At 42.1% G+C, this 19,072-nt stretch overlaps 1 protein-coding gene across 1 annotated transcript; it reads right to left on the bottom strand.

Annotated features, from left to right (window-relative positions):
• Positions 1–4,802: 4,802 nt before the first annotated feature.
• Positions 4,803–11,489, bottom strand: LOC147622507 (uncharacterized). Its single transcript, XM_086822659.1, has 2 exons — positions 5,484–11,489; positions 4,803–5,419 (listed from the first exon to the last, which is right to left on the bottom strand). The coding sequence occupies exons 1-2, from the start codon at positions 5,712–5,714 to the stop codon at positions 4,991–4,993; spliced, it is 660 nt and encodes a 219-aa protein (XP_086678785.1). The 5' UTR covers positions 5,715–11,489; the 3' UTR covers positions 4,803–4,990.
• Between the last annotated feature and the right edge of the window lie 7,583 nt (positions 11,490–19,072).

Below are 19,072 nucleotides of genomic sequence, written 5' to 3' on the forward strand. Positions count from 1 at the left end.
ATCAAGAATGGACCCGGATCTCCCATAAGGCGGTCCGTGCAAGCACATTTATCTTTAATGAGACACGTGCACTCACCTATTCATGGGATGAGGTTCAGGCCCATCTCAAGACCCAATTTCTACCTCGACAGTACCTAGATAGATTTCAGTTTGAGTTTCGAGCACTTAAATAAAAGAATGCACCATTTTTATCTTTTTCTAACAAAGTAGTTCTGCTTGGTGTGCTGCAAAAAAAAACGGACAAGGAGTGCCTAGGAGCTTTCTTGTATGGTTTAGACCATCTAATCAAGTTTAATGTGCAGACACACTGTCCCACAACGCTGGCGGATGCTCTCCGCATGGCTCAACTCCAGGAGATAAAGCATAACCATGGAAAACTCAAGACATTCAACAAGGAGTATTTCCACACAAGTGCATCCAAGGACAAGAACGGTGTAGGTAACGGTAATGACAATGGTAAGAATTCTTTGCAAGCACAAGGCAAAGGGGATAATTCCTCTACGCCTTCACAACAAAATAACGGAAAGGCGGAAGTGACAGATAAACCCCAACCAGAAAGCCGCACAAGGTATCATAGGTGGTATCATTCCTAAGTCTGTGATAGAATTACAAGAAGCAAGGTAGGTGTTTTCATTGTCACACTTTAGGACACATGAAGAAGGACTGCCCTAAGGAAGGATCTTGGTTTGAGTGTAAGAAAGAGGTGTCTAGCCTTGGCATATCAGAGGTACCTATGGGCTGAATTATATCTCTATTTTCAAACCAAGCTTTAGGCATGAAAACATGCCACTTTGGTGGGGTGTTTGGAGGGTTTGTTTAGGGGTAAATGAGGGAGACAAGAAGGGACATATTTAGGGCAAGATAGAGGGATATCTAGCTGAGGTTAGTGTGCTGATTTTGCCATCCAAACTGAGTCATAAAAGGAACATCCATGAACCAACCCATAAGAGTCTAAAAGGAATTGCATGCATAGTAGGCATTTGGGTTGTCACCTAATTGTACTCAATTGACTTGTAATAAAGAAGCAAATACTACTCTGGCAACAGGGTAGGGGACCTCTGAATGGGTTAGTTGGGACCCCATTTGGTGTCATCTCCCTAAACTTTTAACTCTCAAGTGTTTGAAAGTGAAGGGCTTAATTGACTTGCAATAAAGAAGCAAATACTACTCTGGCAATGGGGTAGGGGACCTTTGAAAGGGTTAGTTGGGACCCCATCTGGTGTCATCTTCCTAAACCTTTAACTCTCAAGTGTTTGAAAGTGAATCACTACAAATAGTCCTTTGCACATGTTTATTTCCGCTGCACCTTACACCCTCTCTTGCCCATGCAGCCATAACATAATTCCATCCACTAGCCTCTCTCCCTTGCAGCCATAGCATAATTCCATCCACTAGCCTTTCTCCCTTGCAGCCTTATTTTCTCCCCACTAGCCCTCTAGTCTTTGCCATTTCCTCACCCACCCCCTTCTTGCCCCACTACTAATTACTTACAACCACTTGCCTCACTCGTGTGACCTCATTTCTATCTCCTTAATATCCTCAATCTGCCTCCTTATCTCCGGCCTCTATTTAAGATCCATTTTCCCATAGCCTTCGCCTCTCGCACCCTTGTCTCCTCGCTTTTAATGAATTTCCCTTGCCATATCTTACTCACTCTTGCCATCCATTTGGCCTTCCCTTTTAAACTATCTATTCTCTACTCCCCACCTAACCAACATGCAACCCACCTCTTACTCTTTGGCGGCCATCCCCCATTAGCCCTCCAGCTCTTACTTAGTTTATAGCCCTTGAGTCTTCACCTTGATCACCCACACCTTCTTACTCACTCAATCCAAATCGCTTACCCTCCCCATGTACTTGCTCTCCCTTTGTTAGTGGCTCGTCACGACAGACGACTAGAGCATAGCTTGCACTAACACACAAATGTCAAATGCAAGGGAGGGACCCGATTAGGGCATGGAGGTGGCACAATGCTTGTCAAGAAATGTGGAGTCAATGCACAGTGTGTATGGACTAAACACAAACTCACTTCAAGCAATTAAGAGCACTTAAGCACACACATAGCAAGACTTACCTACGAGCACACACACGATATTTCAATGAGCAAATGATGCCCAATCAACATGAAACTTCATGAGTGTACTCCCACAACACTAGTGAATATAACCCAATGCGAAAACCTTCGATCTGCCGACCACCAAAAGACCCACTATCCTTAGTTGGCCTCAAAAAGAAACTTCACAATTAGGGAGTGTAAACACACCGGGAGTGCGTGGAAAGGCTTCCTAAACACTTACATATGCAATTAAACACTATTTCAAGCCTCAAATCATGCTAATTAGCTCACTAATCAAGCAACAAAGAGAGCATGAAATTGAACAAATTGACTATTAATCAATAGAGAATCACAAGAGGAACACTCATACTTGATTAAGAGAGCAATGTGTTACAAAGAAAGTGCTCCACCAGCTCTAGAACTTGCTTGCAAGAAGAGGATAAGGATCGCCCAATATTCACGTTTCTGTATTCCTTACTTAATAATAATCATATTTACAAAAAATAATCCTTTAGCTTATATACTAAGGTTCAAAAAGGTTGTGGGTTCAAATCTTACAAAGTAGAAGCTTTTAGAATAGCCCCATGTGATAGCTACAAAATATGCTCACTGCGGGATTCTATTGAAATAAGCAATTACGTGTGGGTTCAGTAATTGCGGTCAAGTTTCGGCAATTACCCAAAAATTTGATGTTGGGTGCCCGCTTAGAATTCTTCTTTCTTGGTGCAGCTTCTGCTTGTGTCTCTCATTGTCCCTACAAACACTCCCCCACACCTAATAAGGTGCGCTTCCTAGAGCACTTGAAGTCGATCCGGCTCCTCGCCGCTATGTGTATTCCAGGGCTCTTTGGAACTTCTTGAGCTTTTGTCTGACCTCCATGCTTCTGGGGTCTTGGTTGAGTGGCAAGAAGATATGGCTTTGTATCTTGAAGAACCCCGTGTAGAAAGCCTCCTCGAATGTCACTAGGAAGTGAGCTGGCAAGAAAATGATTATGGCATAAAGCCCCATGAGCACTTGCCTTGGAGGTGCTAACTGTAGATCCCAGCGGAGGCCGTTGATCCCTTCAAAAAATCGCATCCAAGGGTGGCTTGTCTGCTCCATGTCGTTGAAGGCTTCAATGGCCGTCACAATCATCTTTGCAATTTTGACTATCATGATACATGACAAATCAGGGATGCCCTTGAAGGCTGTGACCACTCCATTGAGTGTGTCAATCATGTATTTCTCTGTTGGTGCTTCACCTTGTGTCGGCGGTGGTAGCTCTGGGTAATTCAGCCAAGTGTTGTGAATGCGGAGCATGGCCTCAAAAGTGTCCGAGTTGTGTCGCCTCTTGATTGGACATAAAGTTGGGTCCATGCGCAATTCTTGGGGAGCTCTCAGATAGTGGAGATTGTCCTTTGGCCGCTTTGTGAGCTAGTTCTCCCCCCACTTTGGTTGATTCTCAATGATTGTTGCAGTTGTCACATCTTCTATAGGCACATTTAGATAGCTGCCTAGCTCATTGGTTGGGCATTCCGGCAGATGTTTCTTCTTGATCAAAATGAACTTGTGCTTGATTAAAAGGTATGGCAATGAAGGGAGGTGGTAGTCTGCAGTTGCTTCTCTTGGTGTCAGATACACAATGCATGAAGAGTGTAAAATCCTCTTTTCCCACTCTAGACATTCTCTAACCACTTCATTCCTTTCATATTGTAAGATATCTTGTAGCTCCCTTTCCGCATAGATCTGCATAGCGTGGGTCGTTGACAGATGTGCTTGGAATTAGGTTTTCTACCGTGACAAAGTGTTGTTCCTCCATCTCACTAATGCTTGGCCCTTTCAGATCCATAGGGGTTGGATCAAACTCCTGCTGAGTTCCCAATGGTATGTCCAAAGGTGGTGGAACGGGCTGTAGGAGAACCTATTTCTACTCGAGCTCTTTTCTTAGCTGCTTTATCTCCTCTTTTAGTTCTTTGATTGCCGCTTGGGGGGTGCACCTCAAAATATGTAAGTCTACCACATGCGATCATTATATGGGGTTTTTTTAATCCAAAATATTGGGTAAATTTACAGAAATACAATTACAAGAGGGGTGTTTTAATTGTACTTTGGAAAAAAAATGCGTAAGTTTATAAAAAAAAAGGGGTAGTTTTATTACCTCAAAATTCACAGATAAGGCGTTTTTTAAATACCCCTTGAACACACATCGTAGGTGGGGCTTCCATATAGTCGACCCCTCAAGGATTGCCGCCTCCTTTGGCATAAAGCCCTCGAGTAGGATGTTGCGTTGTACTTTCTCCATTTTTGTTTGTTGCTTGAGCTTGTTAAATTCCAGCTCCAATGTGAAGGAGCCTGAAGGAGCACCTGCCGGCGAATTATTGATGAATCTTCTAACAATTAAATCACTTTGATTGAGCCGTTCCTTGCTCAATTCATGAGCCATCTTCAAGCTTGCCATTTGCTTTTCTTTAAATGTTAGAGCCTTCTTAGACTCCTCTTCAATCTCAGCAATTTGCTTGACATTGTGATCCAACTGTATGGTCAAATCTTATACTTTTCCCATAGAAAGTTCCAAATCCATATTCTTTTGATATAACTTTCTGCCCATCTTCTCTAGCTCAGCTTGCATGGTCTGTAGCTTAGATTCAGTGTCTTGAATCTGTTGGCTTTGAGCAGTCACTTCAGCCCTTAACTGCATTAGTTCTTTGGCATCTCTTTTTCTTTGAGCTACTTGCTCCTTCTCAGTCTCTTTGTATTGATTGAGCTCTTCAATCAGGCTTTCTTCATGGGCAGTCATTTCTTGCATGCGTAGAGACCTCTCTCTTGCTGAGTCCATTAGCCCTTGCAGCTCAGCAAAGATAATGTGTGCTGGTCTTAAAACCGAATCTACCATATCAAAAGCGGGCACAAGCTAGAGAGACTCCTCCCTTCAAGCTCTTTGAATCTGCTCATCATTCATAGTTGACCCTTGCTCTGCGACCCTGAGTTCGTCTCTAACCTTAATGGCGCGGGTCTTGCACTCTTTCTTCTTTCTTCCTCCTTCACTTTCTCTGCTTCTAATCTTTCAGCCTCCTTTCTTTTGGCTTTGACTCTTTCGGCTTCTCTTTTTTCAGCCTCAATCTTTTCTAATCTGGCTTGCTTGGCTTTCTTTTTTGCTTCAAGCTTTTCAATTTTCACCCGCTTGGCCTCTTTCTTTTCAACTTCAAGCTTTTCTAAATTTGCTCTCTCAGCCTCTTTTTTGTTGGCCTCGAGCTTCTCCAACTTCTCGCATTCAGCTTCCTTTCTTTCGGCCTCAAGCTTTGCTTGACTCTCAGCTTGTTGCTTGGCAGCTTTCTCTTTCTCTGCCTTGTCTTTCTCTTGTTGCCTGGCAACTTCCTTTAAACGCTCTTCTTCTTTGAGTAACTTGTTCTTGTAAGCGCTTTTCTTCTTTAAGCCGTTGAGCTTCCACGTGCTTGGCATCTTCTTTCTTTTTTTGCTCTAGCTCTGCATCTTCTTGTCTTTTTTTCTCTTCATCTTCAAGCTTCTTTTGAGCTTTACGCTTGAGGCGTGCTTCTTCCTCTTTAGCCTTCAAATCAGCTTCATACTCTCTTTGTCGCTCCGCAAACTTAAGTTCTTGCTCCTTGCAGGCTGCTTCCTCTTGACACTTTTTCTCCTCTTCTGCTTTCAAAGCCTTTTCCATTGCAAGGCGTTCTTCCTCTTGTACTTCAAGCGCAAGGGGAATAGGGACATCAGGCAATGGCACATAGTAGTCTGGTGGAGTCTCTTCCGCCAGACACAGGTCTCAGTACATCTCCCCTGGTCTTCTTTCTCAGCTCCTTCTCTAAAGCGGTTTCACTCTCAGTCATCTTTCTTTTTCCGAGCTCTTTTTGCAGTTGAGCTCTTGTGCTCTTGTGCGGGCTGCTAGCTTCTCTGCATCAATTAGATCTTCATCCCAAGTTTCCATTCTCTCTTTCCATGCTTTTTGTTGCTCAGCACTTTCTGCTGCTGCAGGCTTGAGTCCAAAGGGCAGCATATCAGGCACATAATCCGGTTTTTTGCCCCTCTTGTCCAATGTGTCTAGAATCTTACTCCTTTCAGTCCATTGTTCAGAATGAGCAGGATGCTCTTTCAGAGTCTCATTCTCGTCTTCCTCAGTGTCTTCAGATGAGGAGTCCTCATCTTCTTCAGAGGATTCTCAATCTTGTTGCTTTGCAGGAGACTTTTGGCTCCTTGTTCTTGCAGGAGTCTCCTTCTTCTTCGTCTTCTTCAAAGGATCTTGCACAGACCTTGGTGTTGGCGGCAAGTAAATTGCTATATAATGCTCGAAGCTTGGTGCGAGAGGTAGATCCACGAAGCAAGCCAGCCTTGTCAGCGCCTGTCCACAGTTCATGTGCAGCTATGTTTTTGGAGTCTTCTTTTGTGCATAAACAATCAGCTCTTGAAATACAAGCTCAACAAAATTCCAGGAAGACGGCGTCTTTTTCTTGAAGCTTAGTGAATAGGCTCTTGCCACTCTCCTGTGAGGTTGAGTGTACCTCGTCGCTCTTCCATGCTTGAACTGCTAGGTGTATAATCTAAGAGGAAATTCCACCTCTTTCTATAGCAAATCCTTGAATGTATGCTCCTGCTTGGGTATCATAGCAAATGTCTCTTTAATCTCATTTGATGTCCCTCTCTACAAGAAGATATGGCCAGACTTTGGCAGCTTCACAGCTTCTGCTACCATATCTTCTGTGATCTTCACCTTTGTGATGGCCCCTTGCTTGTCATCAATCTGAGCAATGCCATCTTCTTGAAGAGAGGTCAATAGCTATGTTTCTCTCTTCACATCTATTCCGTAGTCTGGCAACGTGAAATAGTTACATAGACCAACCTTCTCAAATACTTTCATGGAGTCTCAGTGCACATGCATCTCTCTGAGGTTATCAGGCAGTAGAGTAATAGACCAGACTTGAGCTTTGGAGTCTTTGAAGTGGCCTGTAGAATACACCTATGTTGAAGCTCTCAACTCTTCATTTCCGATGTATGAGTGCTCTGACAATGAGACATGAGATATCTCATATTCTTGGATGCTTGCCAAGTCCACCGCTTTCAGTCGTATGTTCTTCTTCCCTTTGCCGAAAGAGGACGCCATGGTACCTATAGATAACACACATCAAGGCGCTCAAAGCAGTGCTTAGCATTATGAAAACATGTATGTTAACATGCTGTGCAAGCTTGCTGAATCAGACACTTAAAGTTCAGAGTTTGCCACTTATGGTCATGCACACCAAACAATGAATATCTTGCAATCTAAAACTCAGAATGCAGTGCCGTTTTGGACAAACTTGCTCTCTTTTAATCCCCTGACAAGCTTGGCTTTTCAAAATTTCAAGTGTTAAGGACTCCGTTTTTGGAAGATCCTTTGGATTACACATACTGCCACCGTTTCTTAACTTGGCTGCCTAGAGTATACATTTACGCTTCCACTAGGTTGACTTTCATGTGAATCCGACATTTGGATTCTTAGTTAGAAGCTTTGCAGCGTATTTGACGTTTTTTTGCTCTTTTTGATTTTTTGCGGACACTTAGATGATTTTCAACCCATCTTCGGTGCTCCTCGCCAAGCCCTTATTGGTCTCCAATGTATGACTTGAGTGTTCGAGTCTCTTACACACTCGTAGATGCACGCTCTAAAGCTGATTTGACACTTTTTGGACTACCAACGCATCTGCTACCCCTCCGAAGCAAATTTAGTGTCATTCTAAGCTTATTTAAGGTTACTTGTAGCATTGATAATTCCTTTTGTAGAATTGAGATGTTTTGCCCCATTCGTGAGCATATTTTATCTGTTCCTGCACGTGCTGGTTAGTTGTTAGCATCCCAATCCCCGTGCTTGGTCAGTAGAAGCCCCGTTAGTCCACGACTGGCCTGAGTTGCTTGTATGAACTTGCAAACTCACCAGACAGTCCTTAAACTACCAATTTGACATTGTAGATCATTCGAAGCCTCATTTGAACTCTGCTTGGGTCAAATTCTTATGTTTAGCAAGTACTAGGTTCCCATAAGTCAGCCATAGCATCCTCAGTCCATCTGGGGGCTGCCTAGCCTAGGCAAACACTATTTGGCAATTTCGATGCTCTGAAAGTACAAAATTGAGCTGTTTTGAAGATTTAAGCATCCATTTGGGTCCAAATCTTGACTGTAGCATTAGAGTGATGTATCAGACAAGCTGGTCAGGTCCAGTACCCCATCTATGTAGATCATGTAGGATCGCGATCCTTCAGCTCCTTCATAATGCTATGATTTCTTATCATCATCTTGTTATACACCTTGCTAGCATGCTTTGGCTTGATTCTTGTGCTAGGTGAAGCTCATTTGACCCCCCAATTAGTAGTAAAGCGCTTTTGCGGTCCTTTGATTACAACATTTGATCTTGAGTCAAGATTTTGGTATCCATTTGTGTTGGTACTTCATAAATAAGCTATTTGACATGCCCCCAACACAACCATATGATCAGATGTATACTGTATGTAGACCATGTAGGATCACGATCCTTTACCGTACACATACTGCTATGATTTCTAGATTGGATCATGTTAAATGCATCATGTAGAGGCTATGTGTGAGTTTTTAAGTTATTTGAAGGTCTTAAGCATATCCAATGACCATTTGCCAGCTTTCTGCACTCCGACACATGCATTTTCTCATTTTTTTCAAGATTTTGATTTTCAATTGGTTTCAAACCTTGAATGCATGTTCTAAGAGGTCTCCTTGACATGTTTGCATGGTCCATTTTTTTTTATCTGTGAAGGCATGTAGGATTGTGATCCTATATGCAGGTGATTTTAGGGTTTTTGACATGCCCAACATGTTCCTTGCATGTTTTAGATCTCCCCCAGTATGCTTGGCCTTTAAATTGGATGTGTTTTGCTCATGATATGCATGGTTTTATGCCTAGATTTTCCCGTTCTCGCACATGCTTGTTTCACATGACCCGACACTTAAAGCATGCAAATGCACATATACACAAGTTCTAAACATGTGCTAGAAGATACCTGTAAGAGAGTATGTTTGCAGGATGTGTGTTGCTTGCAGGAAGACGCAGAAAGTCGAAAAACTCTAGGTCCTCCAAGCTCTCTCTCTCTCTCTCTCTCTCTCTCACACACACACACACACAATGAAAAATATACAATGAATGAAATCCAAGGCTCTATGTGCATATACCCCAGAATCTGACTACCCAATGCATGTGATTTTTTGATGTTTTATCTCTAAATAAATCATTTACATACTCCCTGGTTTGAACCGTTTGTCAAACGGACTCCCGGAGACCCTGCTAGCCTAGATTGGCCATTTTGTGCACGTGGCTTCCATAAAAAGCTACATCAAGGTAGTCCAACTGACGACAAAATTGAGCCATTGGATGGCTATGAATTCTGCAAACCAAAGAACTGGAGCAGCGGGACTCCTCAGCAGATGCCCTTGGACCACATTGCTCCAAGACCCAATTCTTGCACACATATTCTTTTCAAATGCGTTGACTCTGAATGCATACATAGGGTTACATTACAAGGCCTTGCATAGACACCGCTTTATAAACCATGCACGGATTTCCACTTTCATCTCTCGTCGCACGCAGTGCAACATGTACTAAGTTGCATTGTACGTTATTCGAGATTCGTTTTATACGCGAATAAAATCCGTTTTTTACGTTAGGGGCAATAATACGGGCAAAAAATACGGTGACATGTCGCGTATATTGAGTTATACGTTTTTTCACTTACATTTTGATCAATAAGCTATCGATTGATAAGCTTATCGATTGATAAACTTTTCAACCGAAAGCTTATCGATCGACTAGCTTTTAGTATAAAAACCCTCATAGTGGCCTTGGGAATGAGTAAAGTCAATCTTGTCGACACAGCTCCCGAGCAGTGTAAGGTAGTTGCAAATAAAAAAATATATATCTTTTTCAAGATTATTTTTAAAAATCATTAAAATAAATTTAAATGAGATAAGTATTAAGTTGTGTTTAGTATATCTCTCACTTTAAAATTATTGGTTTATCTTTATGTGTTTGAGCGTAGTCTCACACTCGAAGATAAACTGAAGTATTAGTTTGTTTGTCTTAATGTGTTGAGAGTCTCACACTTTAAGATAAAAATCTAATTATTATAATTTATCTTATTGTGTAGAGAGCATATCCTCACACTCTAATGATAAATTTAGGATGTAGACGCAATGTTTATCTTGTTGTGTTCGAGCATAGTCTCACACTCTTAAGATAACATAGAAGTCCAAATGTCATTGCTTATCTTATTGTGTAGAGAGCGTAGCCTCACACTCTAATGATAAATTTAGGATCTAGATGCATTATTTATCTTGTTGTGTTTGAGCATAGTCTCACACTCTTAAGATAAATCTGAAATTGAAATGGCATTGTTTATCTTATTGTGTGGAGAGCATAGCCTCACACATAATGATAAATTTAGGATTTTTATGCCTCGTTTATCTTGTTGTGTTTGAGCATAGTCTCATTACACTCTTATGATAAATTTGAAACCTAGATGTCAATGTTTATCTTATTGAGTAGAGAGCAGAGCCTCACACTCTAATGATAAATTCAAGACTTAGCCACATCGTTTATCTTATTGTGTTTGAGCATAGTCTCACACTCTTATGATAAATCTGAAATCTAGATGTCAATGTTTATCTTATTGTGTAGAGAGAACAGCCTCACACTCTAATGATAAATTTAGGATTTAGACACATCATTTATCTTGTTGTGTTTGAGCATAGTCTCACACTCTTATGATAAATTACAAATCTAGATGCCAATGTTTATCTTATTGTGTAGAGAGCACAGCCTCACACTCTAATGATACATTTTGGATTTAGACACATAGTTTAGCTTGGTGTGTTTGAGCATAGTCTCACCCTCGTAAGATAAATATAGTTGTGAGAAAATAAAGCACGAATGATTATTTATTTTGACTATATATTGCTTATTGTGCTACTGTTAATTGCTTGCTCGTAGGTTTAACATGGTGCGTGGACAAGAGTGGATGTATGTGGATGAATTAGTACCAGGGAAACATACCTCACATATTCGTTGTAAAAGTTGTGGCCATACTTTTCATGGCAATGCAACGAGAATTAAAGAACATCTTTTTAATTTTGGGGTTAATGTAAATGGATGTTCCACTCCACCTAGTGATATACATTCGCGCTTGCATAAATATGCTGCAAAGCTTAAAGCAGGCAAAAGTCGGGTGAAGAAGAGAACTCCACAAGGAATCAAATGTGAACCTAACCTTGAGTGCACAACCGAAAGTATTCATATGGAGGATAAAGGAGCTAGGGATCATGCATCTCCTTGTGCTCACATCTCTAATTGAGATTTCTTCTTGAACTCTCAACTGTCTGAGCCCCATGTTTATTTCTTCGTTGGTTGTATCGGGCATCACGTTATCCTCAGGGTTCTCTCTAGTTTGCTCCTCATGGTTTTCTGTTGGTCTTGAGATTACTCTCACCATTTGAATGGGAATGACGTCATACCCTTCCTTGTCACAAAAAACTACTGGAGTTACTTTATTTAAGCATACATCTACAGTTGCTAAAACATCTCTCCATGTGGATGGCTCAAATTTGGCTTCATGAAAGGGTCTAGGGATGTATGCCTCATCACCTTTGTCCTTGTCCTTAACGTACTTCTCTTTCTCAAGGCTTCAACACTCTAAAGCTCCATGCATCCACCATAGGTGCGTCAGAGAATTCACCCATGATGGCATCAAAGATTTCTCAGTAGTTGTGGTCGATTTGAAATCCTCTACTGGTGTTTTAGCTACGTCCTTGTAGGAATGGTCAGAAAGGTTTATAAGAGTGATGGCTTCTTGTTGTCGTAAGTAGATGTAATTGAAGCCCCAGTCCTAAATCATTTTGAGTTGTCTCATGAAGGGATGTTCCAATATGATGTTATAATTTGGACGTTTACCAAAATCTACCACCGCAAAGGTATGCTCATACTCCACTCCACATGACGTGACTACCACTTTTTCAAGCAGCCCTATAGGTTTCTCAATGTAGCCGTCTGCAAGCTGTAGTTTCATTCTCGTTTTCCTCAAAGTTGATTTTTCCCATTATTCCTAGATTTTCTTTGTGGCTATGGCAACTCTGGCCCTGCTATCTAAAATAGCTAAGGTATATCTCCCTACAAATTCTACAGGTAGAGTTGTGTTGTCATCCTCTCCTTCACAGTATTCGTGACGAGTACTTTATCCGAGATAGGTATTTGAATCCCTACCTTCTTTAAGTATTTTCCCACATCTTTTCATAACTCCGGTCGTACCTTAAGTATGTCTGCTAAGGGTAGCGTACACTGAATGGGTGCTGACATAAGCACTATGAGGTTCACAATGTCTAGCGTTTGTGGAGACTGACTTTTCTGAGACGCAAGTCTCTTTATCTATGATTGATCTTCATACTCCCCTTGGTAGGAGGGTAACGTTTTTAGCATATCAGCCTTGCTCTTCGCTGACTTTTTTGACCCTGCATCCCCATATTTTGATCTTATCTCTAGCTCTAAAGTCTTCTGATCAAAATCTATCTCCTCAATAGGTGGGTCATATATGGATCACATTCCTTGTTGTGTTTGTTTGACTGCTTCCCATAGTTTGTTACCCCATTCTTTGTCGACCTTTGGGATATTGGAATTTGGGATCAAGACAGGTTCCTTTTCTATATTTTGTTCTTTGTCATGATCTTTTTGCTGTCCCGTTTTGTTTTCTTCTTCCGCAATCCCTGGTAAGACTACAGGAGTTAGTGTCTCGTTGGCTTCATTTAGTTTTGGTTGTTCTGACCAAAGTTTCGAGTTTAGTTGATCCTCAAGGGCTTTAGTTGCCTCTACCAGACATTTATAAATCTCTAGTTGTCTAGTCTCTTGGGCTGGATCTGGGTAGTTCTTCCATCTCTCTTCTAAGGTCTCAAGCAGCTTCAGTCTTGCTTCGTAGGCTTGTAGTAAAGCATCCAAGGGTTCAAAAAGTTTCTCAGCAAGCACTGACCCAGCAGGTTCCCGTTCTTCCTTTTCTTTTTCTTTTATGAGAGAGGTGTCAATCTTCTCTTTACCCGCTTTGATTTCACCTTTTTTATGTGCTGTTTTAGCCAACGAGTGTCCACAATAAGCTTACATACAACCACTGTACTTGTACAAAAAATCTCTGTATACTGCACTTTTGGAGACCAAATCGGATCTGAACTACACCTGCAAAATGCCTACAAAAACAGCCCGGAACAAATTTGCTGTAGGATCTCCACGCACTCTACGAGAGTCGTGAAGGGTTTTTCTTCGTCTCTGAGGTTGTCTTGCCAAGCAACCCTAGCTGTCTGCAGACTCTTGTGCCTTGCCCCTTAGCCTCTCTTGCCTGCACCAGGCTGCTCTGATACCATGTAAAGAAAGAGGATACAAGAGAGCTACACAAGACAAGCACAATGCACACAGAGATGGAAAGCTTCTTCTTCTTCTTCACTAGAAAAGAGAGTACAAAAATGACTAACTGCTAAAACTGAAAATAGCACATATGTACATGCGGTCACTAAGTGTGAACTCCCTAGAAGCATACTAGGCTGGCATTATAAGTGTAGTCCAGCTGTAGAATCACGGGCAGAGATCCTCCGTGTCGGTCACCTAACGCGCCACTGAGTAAATGCCGTAAGCGGCCAAGACCCGTAGTGGATGCCAGCTCAAGATATAGAGCTCGACATCTCAACATATACCACGGACTCTCTAATTTAGGGACACCATCCCCGACAATGGCGTCAATGTAAGCGGCTCACCCACGACGAACAACTGGCATAGCTTGCACTAACACACAAATTTCAAATGTAGGGGAGGGACTCGATTAGGGCATGGAGGTGTCATAATGCTTGTCAGGCAATGTGGAGTCAATGCACAATGCGTATGGACTAAACACAAACTCACTTCAAGCAATTAAGAGCACTTAAGCACACACAGAGCAAGACTTACCTATGAGCACACACACGAGATTTCAATGAGCAAATGATGCCCAATAGACGTGAAACTTCATGAGTGTAGTCCCACAACACTAGTGAATATAACCCAATGTGAAAACCTTCGATCCGACCACCAAAGGACCTGTTAACAGTGGTGTTAACAAGCACATATTCCTAGGCATGACATAGACCTTAGGAGATTATTTGGATGGTTGATATATTAAGGTCTTGGGAGGTGTGAAGAGGCACATTTATCAAAAGGTATATTCATGGGAAAGGGGAAGTTAGAGTCGTGCATGAGAGAGGCTTTTGTCATGCTGTATCTTGTACTTTGATGATGATGATGAAGAGCTATTCTCTCTCTAGCACAGTGTTATCTCTCTACTTTTTGCAATGTTGTGTGTTAATGTGTATGAGAGAGAGTTATGTTGAGGGTGTGTCTGCCCTTAACACTTTTGGCAATCCTACTTTGATCGAAGACCCACGAGTCCTTGTCATGGAGGCAAATCACGGTGGTTATGGCTTCCATAGCCATTGAGGCACGAGCTTGCAAGGTGATGGTAATTCATGCTTCGAGATGCAGCAAGGAGATTATAACAATTTGGTGTTCTTGAAATCCTTACAAGAGGGAGAGTATTTTAAGAAGTAGTTGCTGTTTTGGGGCAATTTGGTAAATGTGAGAGTAAGAGAAGCATGTCATTTTAATAGCGCTGGAGCAAGCATGTCAAGCAATTTTCTGCAGATTGAAGAGGGTGCAAATCAGAGAGACAGAGAGAGAAGGAAGAAGACAACTTGCTGCTACAGATTAATCAGTGAAGGGTGGAGATGGAAAGGAGTAGCAACGAGGTCAAAGGTTGCACCTACATCAATGTAGTCATGTGAGCAAGAAAGCAAAGCTATACTTGAAGGGTAAGAGAAATTCTTAGCAGGGCAAGGTGGAGAAACTATGTGTTGCGGATCTCCATTAAACAAGAGAGAGTCCACAACATAGTTCGTGTGGTTGCTGGAGACTAAAGAGAGAGAGAATAAATTTGCTGCCTGCAAATGCGAGACTTGTCACCAAAGAGAGAGTGAAAGCATGCGATGATTGATGCTTTATTATTGTATGATGGGGTATGCAATTGATCTTTGTGTGATGCATGATGGGTCTTTGATACTTATCCATGCTATGACGTTGAATGATTGGAGATGTTTATTCATATTTGTACATAATGATGGATGTTTTTTGTGGCTAATCATGATAATATGCCATAAAGATCATCATGTTTTTCAAATATGGTGGTATTTCTTCATAACTACAATCAATGAAGGCTTTCCATATGTTAATCAATGCATAAGGAAAATGGAGCTGATTTGTTTATCATGGATGCTTGATGTGGATCATATATATGTCAAAGATGATTTTTGTGAAGATGTGTGTTCCAAAGATGAAGCTAATCATGAGACTATTGATGTTTTTATCATGATGGATGGTGACTTAATTGTTCAAAAGTTCTTGATGCAATTACTCCTATCCTATTTGGAGTATTTCTTTGGTGTTAGGCGATCTTTTGCCTATGATGCAGATGCTGGAGCGTCATCAAATTATCTTAGTGGATGTGGGCTATCTTTTGCCTACAAAATTTCTACTTCATGTTCATGGAGTGTGGATGTTCTTATTGATTCAAGGTTTCATAAATTCATATTGTATGATGTCATTTGGATGTATGTTTACATGATGGGTTCCCAGCCCTGGCATGTTGCTATAAAATGGTGTGTTTGTAATCACATTTTGATGGAAGGGGATGCACGATGGAAATGCACTTGTAATGAGTCTAGCCTTTTGTTTAAAAATTATGGCATAGTAGTTGTTCTCTTGTTTGTATGTTCCATAAGTTGGATTAAGTTCCAACCACTTTGGTTTGCAATCAAGAACATTTCTACTTACCTAATAGATAAGGCATTTGACTTTAATCAAGGGATGTGTGGGATTCAAGTCCACAAGTTTTGGAAAAACTTGTTACCACCGGGTGTGCCAAGTGTTAACGGTGGCGTTAGCAAGCACATATTCCTAGGCATGACATAGACCTTAGGAGATTATTTGGATGGTTGATATATTAAGGTCTTGGGAGGTGTGAAGAGGCACATTTATCAAAAGGTATATTCATGGGAAAGGGGAAGTTAGAGTCGTGCATGAGAGAGGCTTTTGTCATGTTGTATCTTGTACTTTGATGATGATGAGGAAGATCTATTCTCTCTCTAGCACAGTGTTATCTCTCTACCTTTTTGCAATGTTGTGTGTTAATGTGTATGAGAGAGAGTTATGTTGAGGGTGTGTCTGCCCTTAACAGGACCCACGATCCTTCGTTGGCCTCAAAAAGGAACTTCACAATTAGGGAGTGTAAACACACTAGGAGTATGTGGAAAGGCTTCCTAAACACTTACATATGCAATTAAACATTGTTTCAATCCTCAAATCATGCTAATTAGCTATTGTTTCTCTTCCTCTAGTGTCACCCTCCAGTGGTCCCCGATGCATGCCCTTCCATTGTTTGCAACTCTGCGACGGCCACTAGCCAGTCTCGCACATGCACAGTGGCAACTTGTCCAATAGCTCATGTAGCAACTCATGCACCAACTCAGGCTATGTCGGTGATACCTCCCACACGATCCTCTCCGATCCTACTAGCCTTCGTCATCACGGCTCCATAGCCGGGTATGGAATCCCAGGTCTATACTCTAGACTTTAATGTATGCATGATGTTTCCCATTCTTCCTCTACTTTGGTTGAGGACAAGGCAGACGAGGATTACATGGGCTCAGACGTGATGATGATGCAGAAGGTGAGCTCGCAATTTCCTCGGGGGTGCACTACTAGAAAAACCCCTTACCTAAAAAAAAACCCCTTACCTAAAAAAAATTCTCCAATAAAATAGCCCCTATTTACTAATGCACTAACAGATTTTTTCCTAAATTTGACTTAAAAACTCCTTCTGTTAATGTTATCCTGATAATTTTTCTAAATTTACGTAATTAGAAAACCCATTCATTTAAACGTGCTACACTAACATTATGTGTGGTGAACCCCCCGAGGAAATTTCCCTCCATGTCCCTTCCTATTGGCTACATCCATTTCTAGATGCACCCGCCGACTCTTGTTCTTCAGGTGGTGTTTTCACTAGGCTTGCTTTGCACTCTTGGGCTCATATCCTTGGCTACTATCATACTTCCATATTCACCTATTCTGCATCCTCTCCACCACTTCCTTTGGCATTTCCCATCGGCCCTTCCATCAGGCTTTCTACCACCCACTGGCCTCTTCTCTGCCTTGGGTCCAGATCCCATCTATCGACTCCCACATACTCTAGGATGCCCAAGGAGACCTCATGTGTGCATGCCACACCCTTCTCGATCCATCACAGTCTTCCTTCCTCTGCCATAGCTGCATCTACGATCTTATACACTACTATTTTTTGCTATGATAACTTCCTTTTTATCCCCCCCTAACCCTTGCAGCTCTCTTTCACTATGTGATGCGTTCTATTGCTTGTGCCACGACATACCATACCTGCTCCATTAGCTGATGTACACCTCCGTGGAGGACAAGGAAAAATGATTTTGCCAACAATATGGGAAACCAAGGTGCACAAAATTTCATTGTTACTCTGCCCTCCTTCTCTCCTAGATTGTGTAGCTTCTTGCTCCTACTGGGAACATTTGCTGCTCTCAATCTCTACCCTCTATTGGACCCATCACATCATCTGCTCCGTTTCCCTCCTCTAAAAGGGCCAAGGGGGTCCAAGATGTGTCCTCACTACTTAGTCATCTTCCCTCTTTCAGAGCAGCAATTCTCTACCCCTTCCCACATGTCTCCTCTTTCACCTCCTTTGACGGAGCCCACCTGCCAGTCTACTTCCCCGATTCATTCTATTGTTTTGTGATCCTCTCTTCTACCAGTGATCATCCTTCCACCACCACTTTCTTCCACTGTCACACCATCCACTCCATCCCCCTCATTGGTCGCCACTCTTGGATTTGCACCAATTGTCACCCTCTCTGGTGGCTACTCATGGTACCATTCTGATTCCATACGATTGATTCGGTGGAGATTCCTATAACTCACAATCCCATTCTCTCCTCCTCCACCACCGCACCCACTTCCAAACACAGCCCCACCCACCTTGCCACTCCAACCTCGACACAGATGAGAATGCCATACTCCGAGCTGATAAAGCTATCGATTCCATCCAAGAGGGCCTCAAGGAGCTTAGACATGTCTAAAAAATGTGGAACTCTTCCTTTTACTACTTGAACATGGAGCTAGCCCAGGCTTGACAGCTGTCCATGTCCGAGATTCTACGATCTTTGAGCTTCGCCATCACCTCACTCTCTAGGCAACTGAGCTCATGGAGGTCCGCTCTCAATTGGAAGCTCTCCTTGCTTGGCACTCTCAACTCTCCTCGGTACTTTATCCCCTCCACCCACAATCCCGATTCTCCCATGAGGTGTCACCATTGGGCCCTTTAGCCTCACCCGTGACCCTTCCCCATTGATGCCTCATCCACCTCCTCCCTCTACCTAAGGGAGTTCTTCTTAGATCACTGCTTGTACATATTTGTCAGTTTTTAATGTTCATTGGAGATTTATATATTTTATGTGTTCTCATTTTACAGCAGCCAGGTGCCCATTGGATCTGGTGACCCATTCAGCGCTTCTGGCCCATTCATTTCTTTGTGGCCATTGGATCCGGTGGCCCATTCAATACTTGGGGGCCATTGCATCTAGCACTTGGCGGCCATTGGATATGACATCCCACTTGCTCAGTATTTGGTGACCATTGGAGCGTTGGAGCACATGGTGACAGCTACATATCTACTTTTAGGTGGTCTCCACCTACCACTTTGGCACCTTCATTATTTGTGGTCTCCACCTACAACTTATTGATGTCTTCACTATTGCGGCCTTTGAAGGACCATCATTTTGAACACTAGTATATGAGCAGGAGAAGCTAGAGTTCGAAACTAGAGTCATTTATATATTCTTGTTTCACTATACTACTCCATTATAGCACTTAGTATTGCACTCATA

The sequence above is a fragment of the Cibotium barometz genome, chromosome 28 (genome assembly GCF_041138505.1).
Source record: "Cibotium barometz isolate CiBa-2024 chromosome 28, ASM4113850v1, whole genome shotgun sequence".
Lineage (NCBI taxonomy): Eukaryota > Viridiplantae > Streptophyta > Polypodiopsida > Cyatheales > Cibotiaceae > Cibotium > Cibotium barometz.

What these genes read in the sequence shown, in the direction of transcription:
- LOC147622507 (XM_086822659.1), bottom strand. Translation starts at nt 5,714, where the DNA reads ATGGAAAAGGCTTTGAAAGCAGAAGAGGAGAAAAAGTGTCAAGAGGAA. An exon ending in AGAAAGAAGATGCCAAGCAC is followed by an intron (nt 5,420 to 5,483) that starts GTGGAAGCTCAA and finishes AAAGAAGAAGAG; the next exon opens with CGTTTAAAGGAAGTTGCCAG.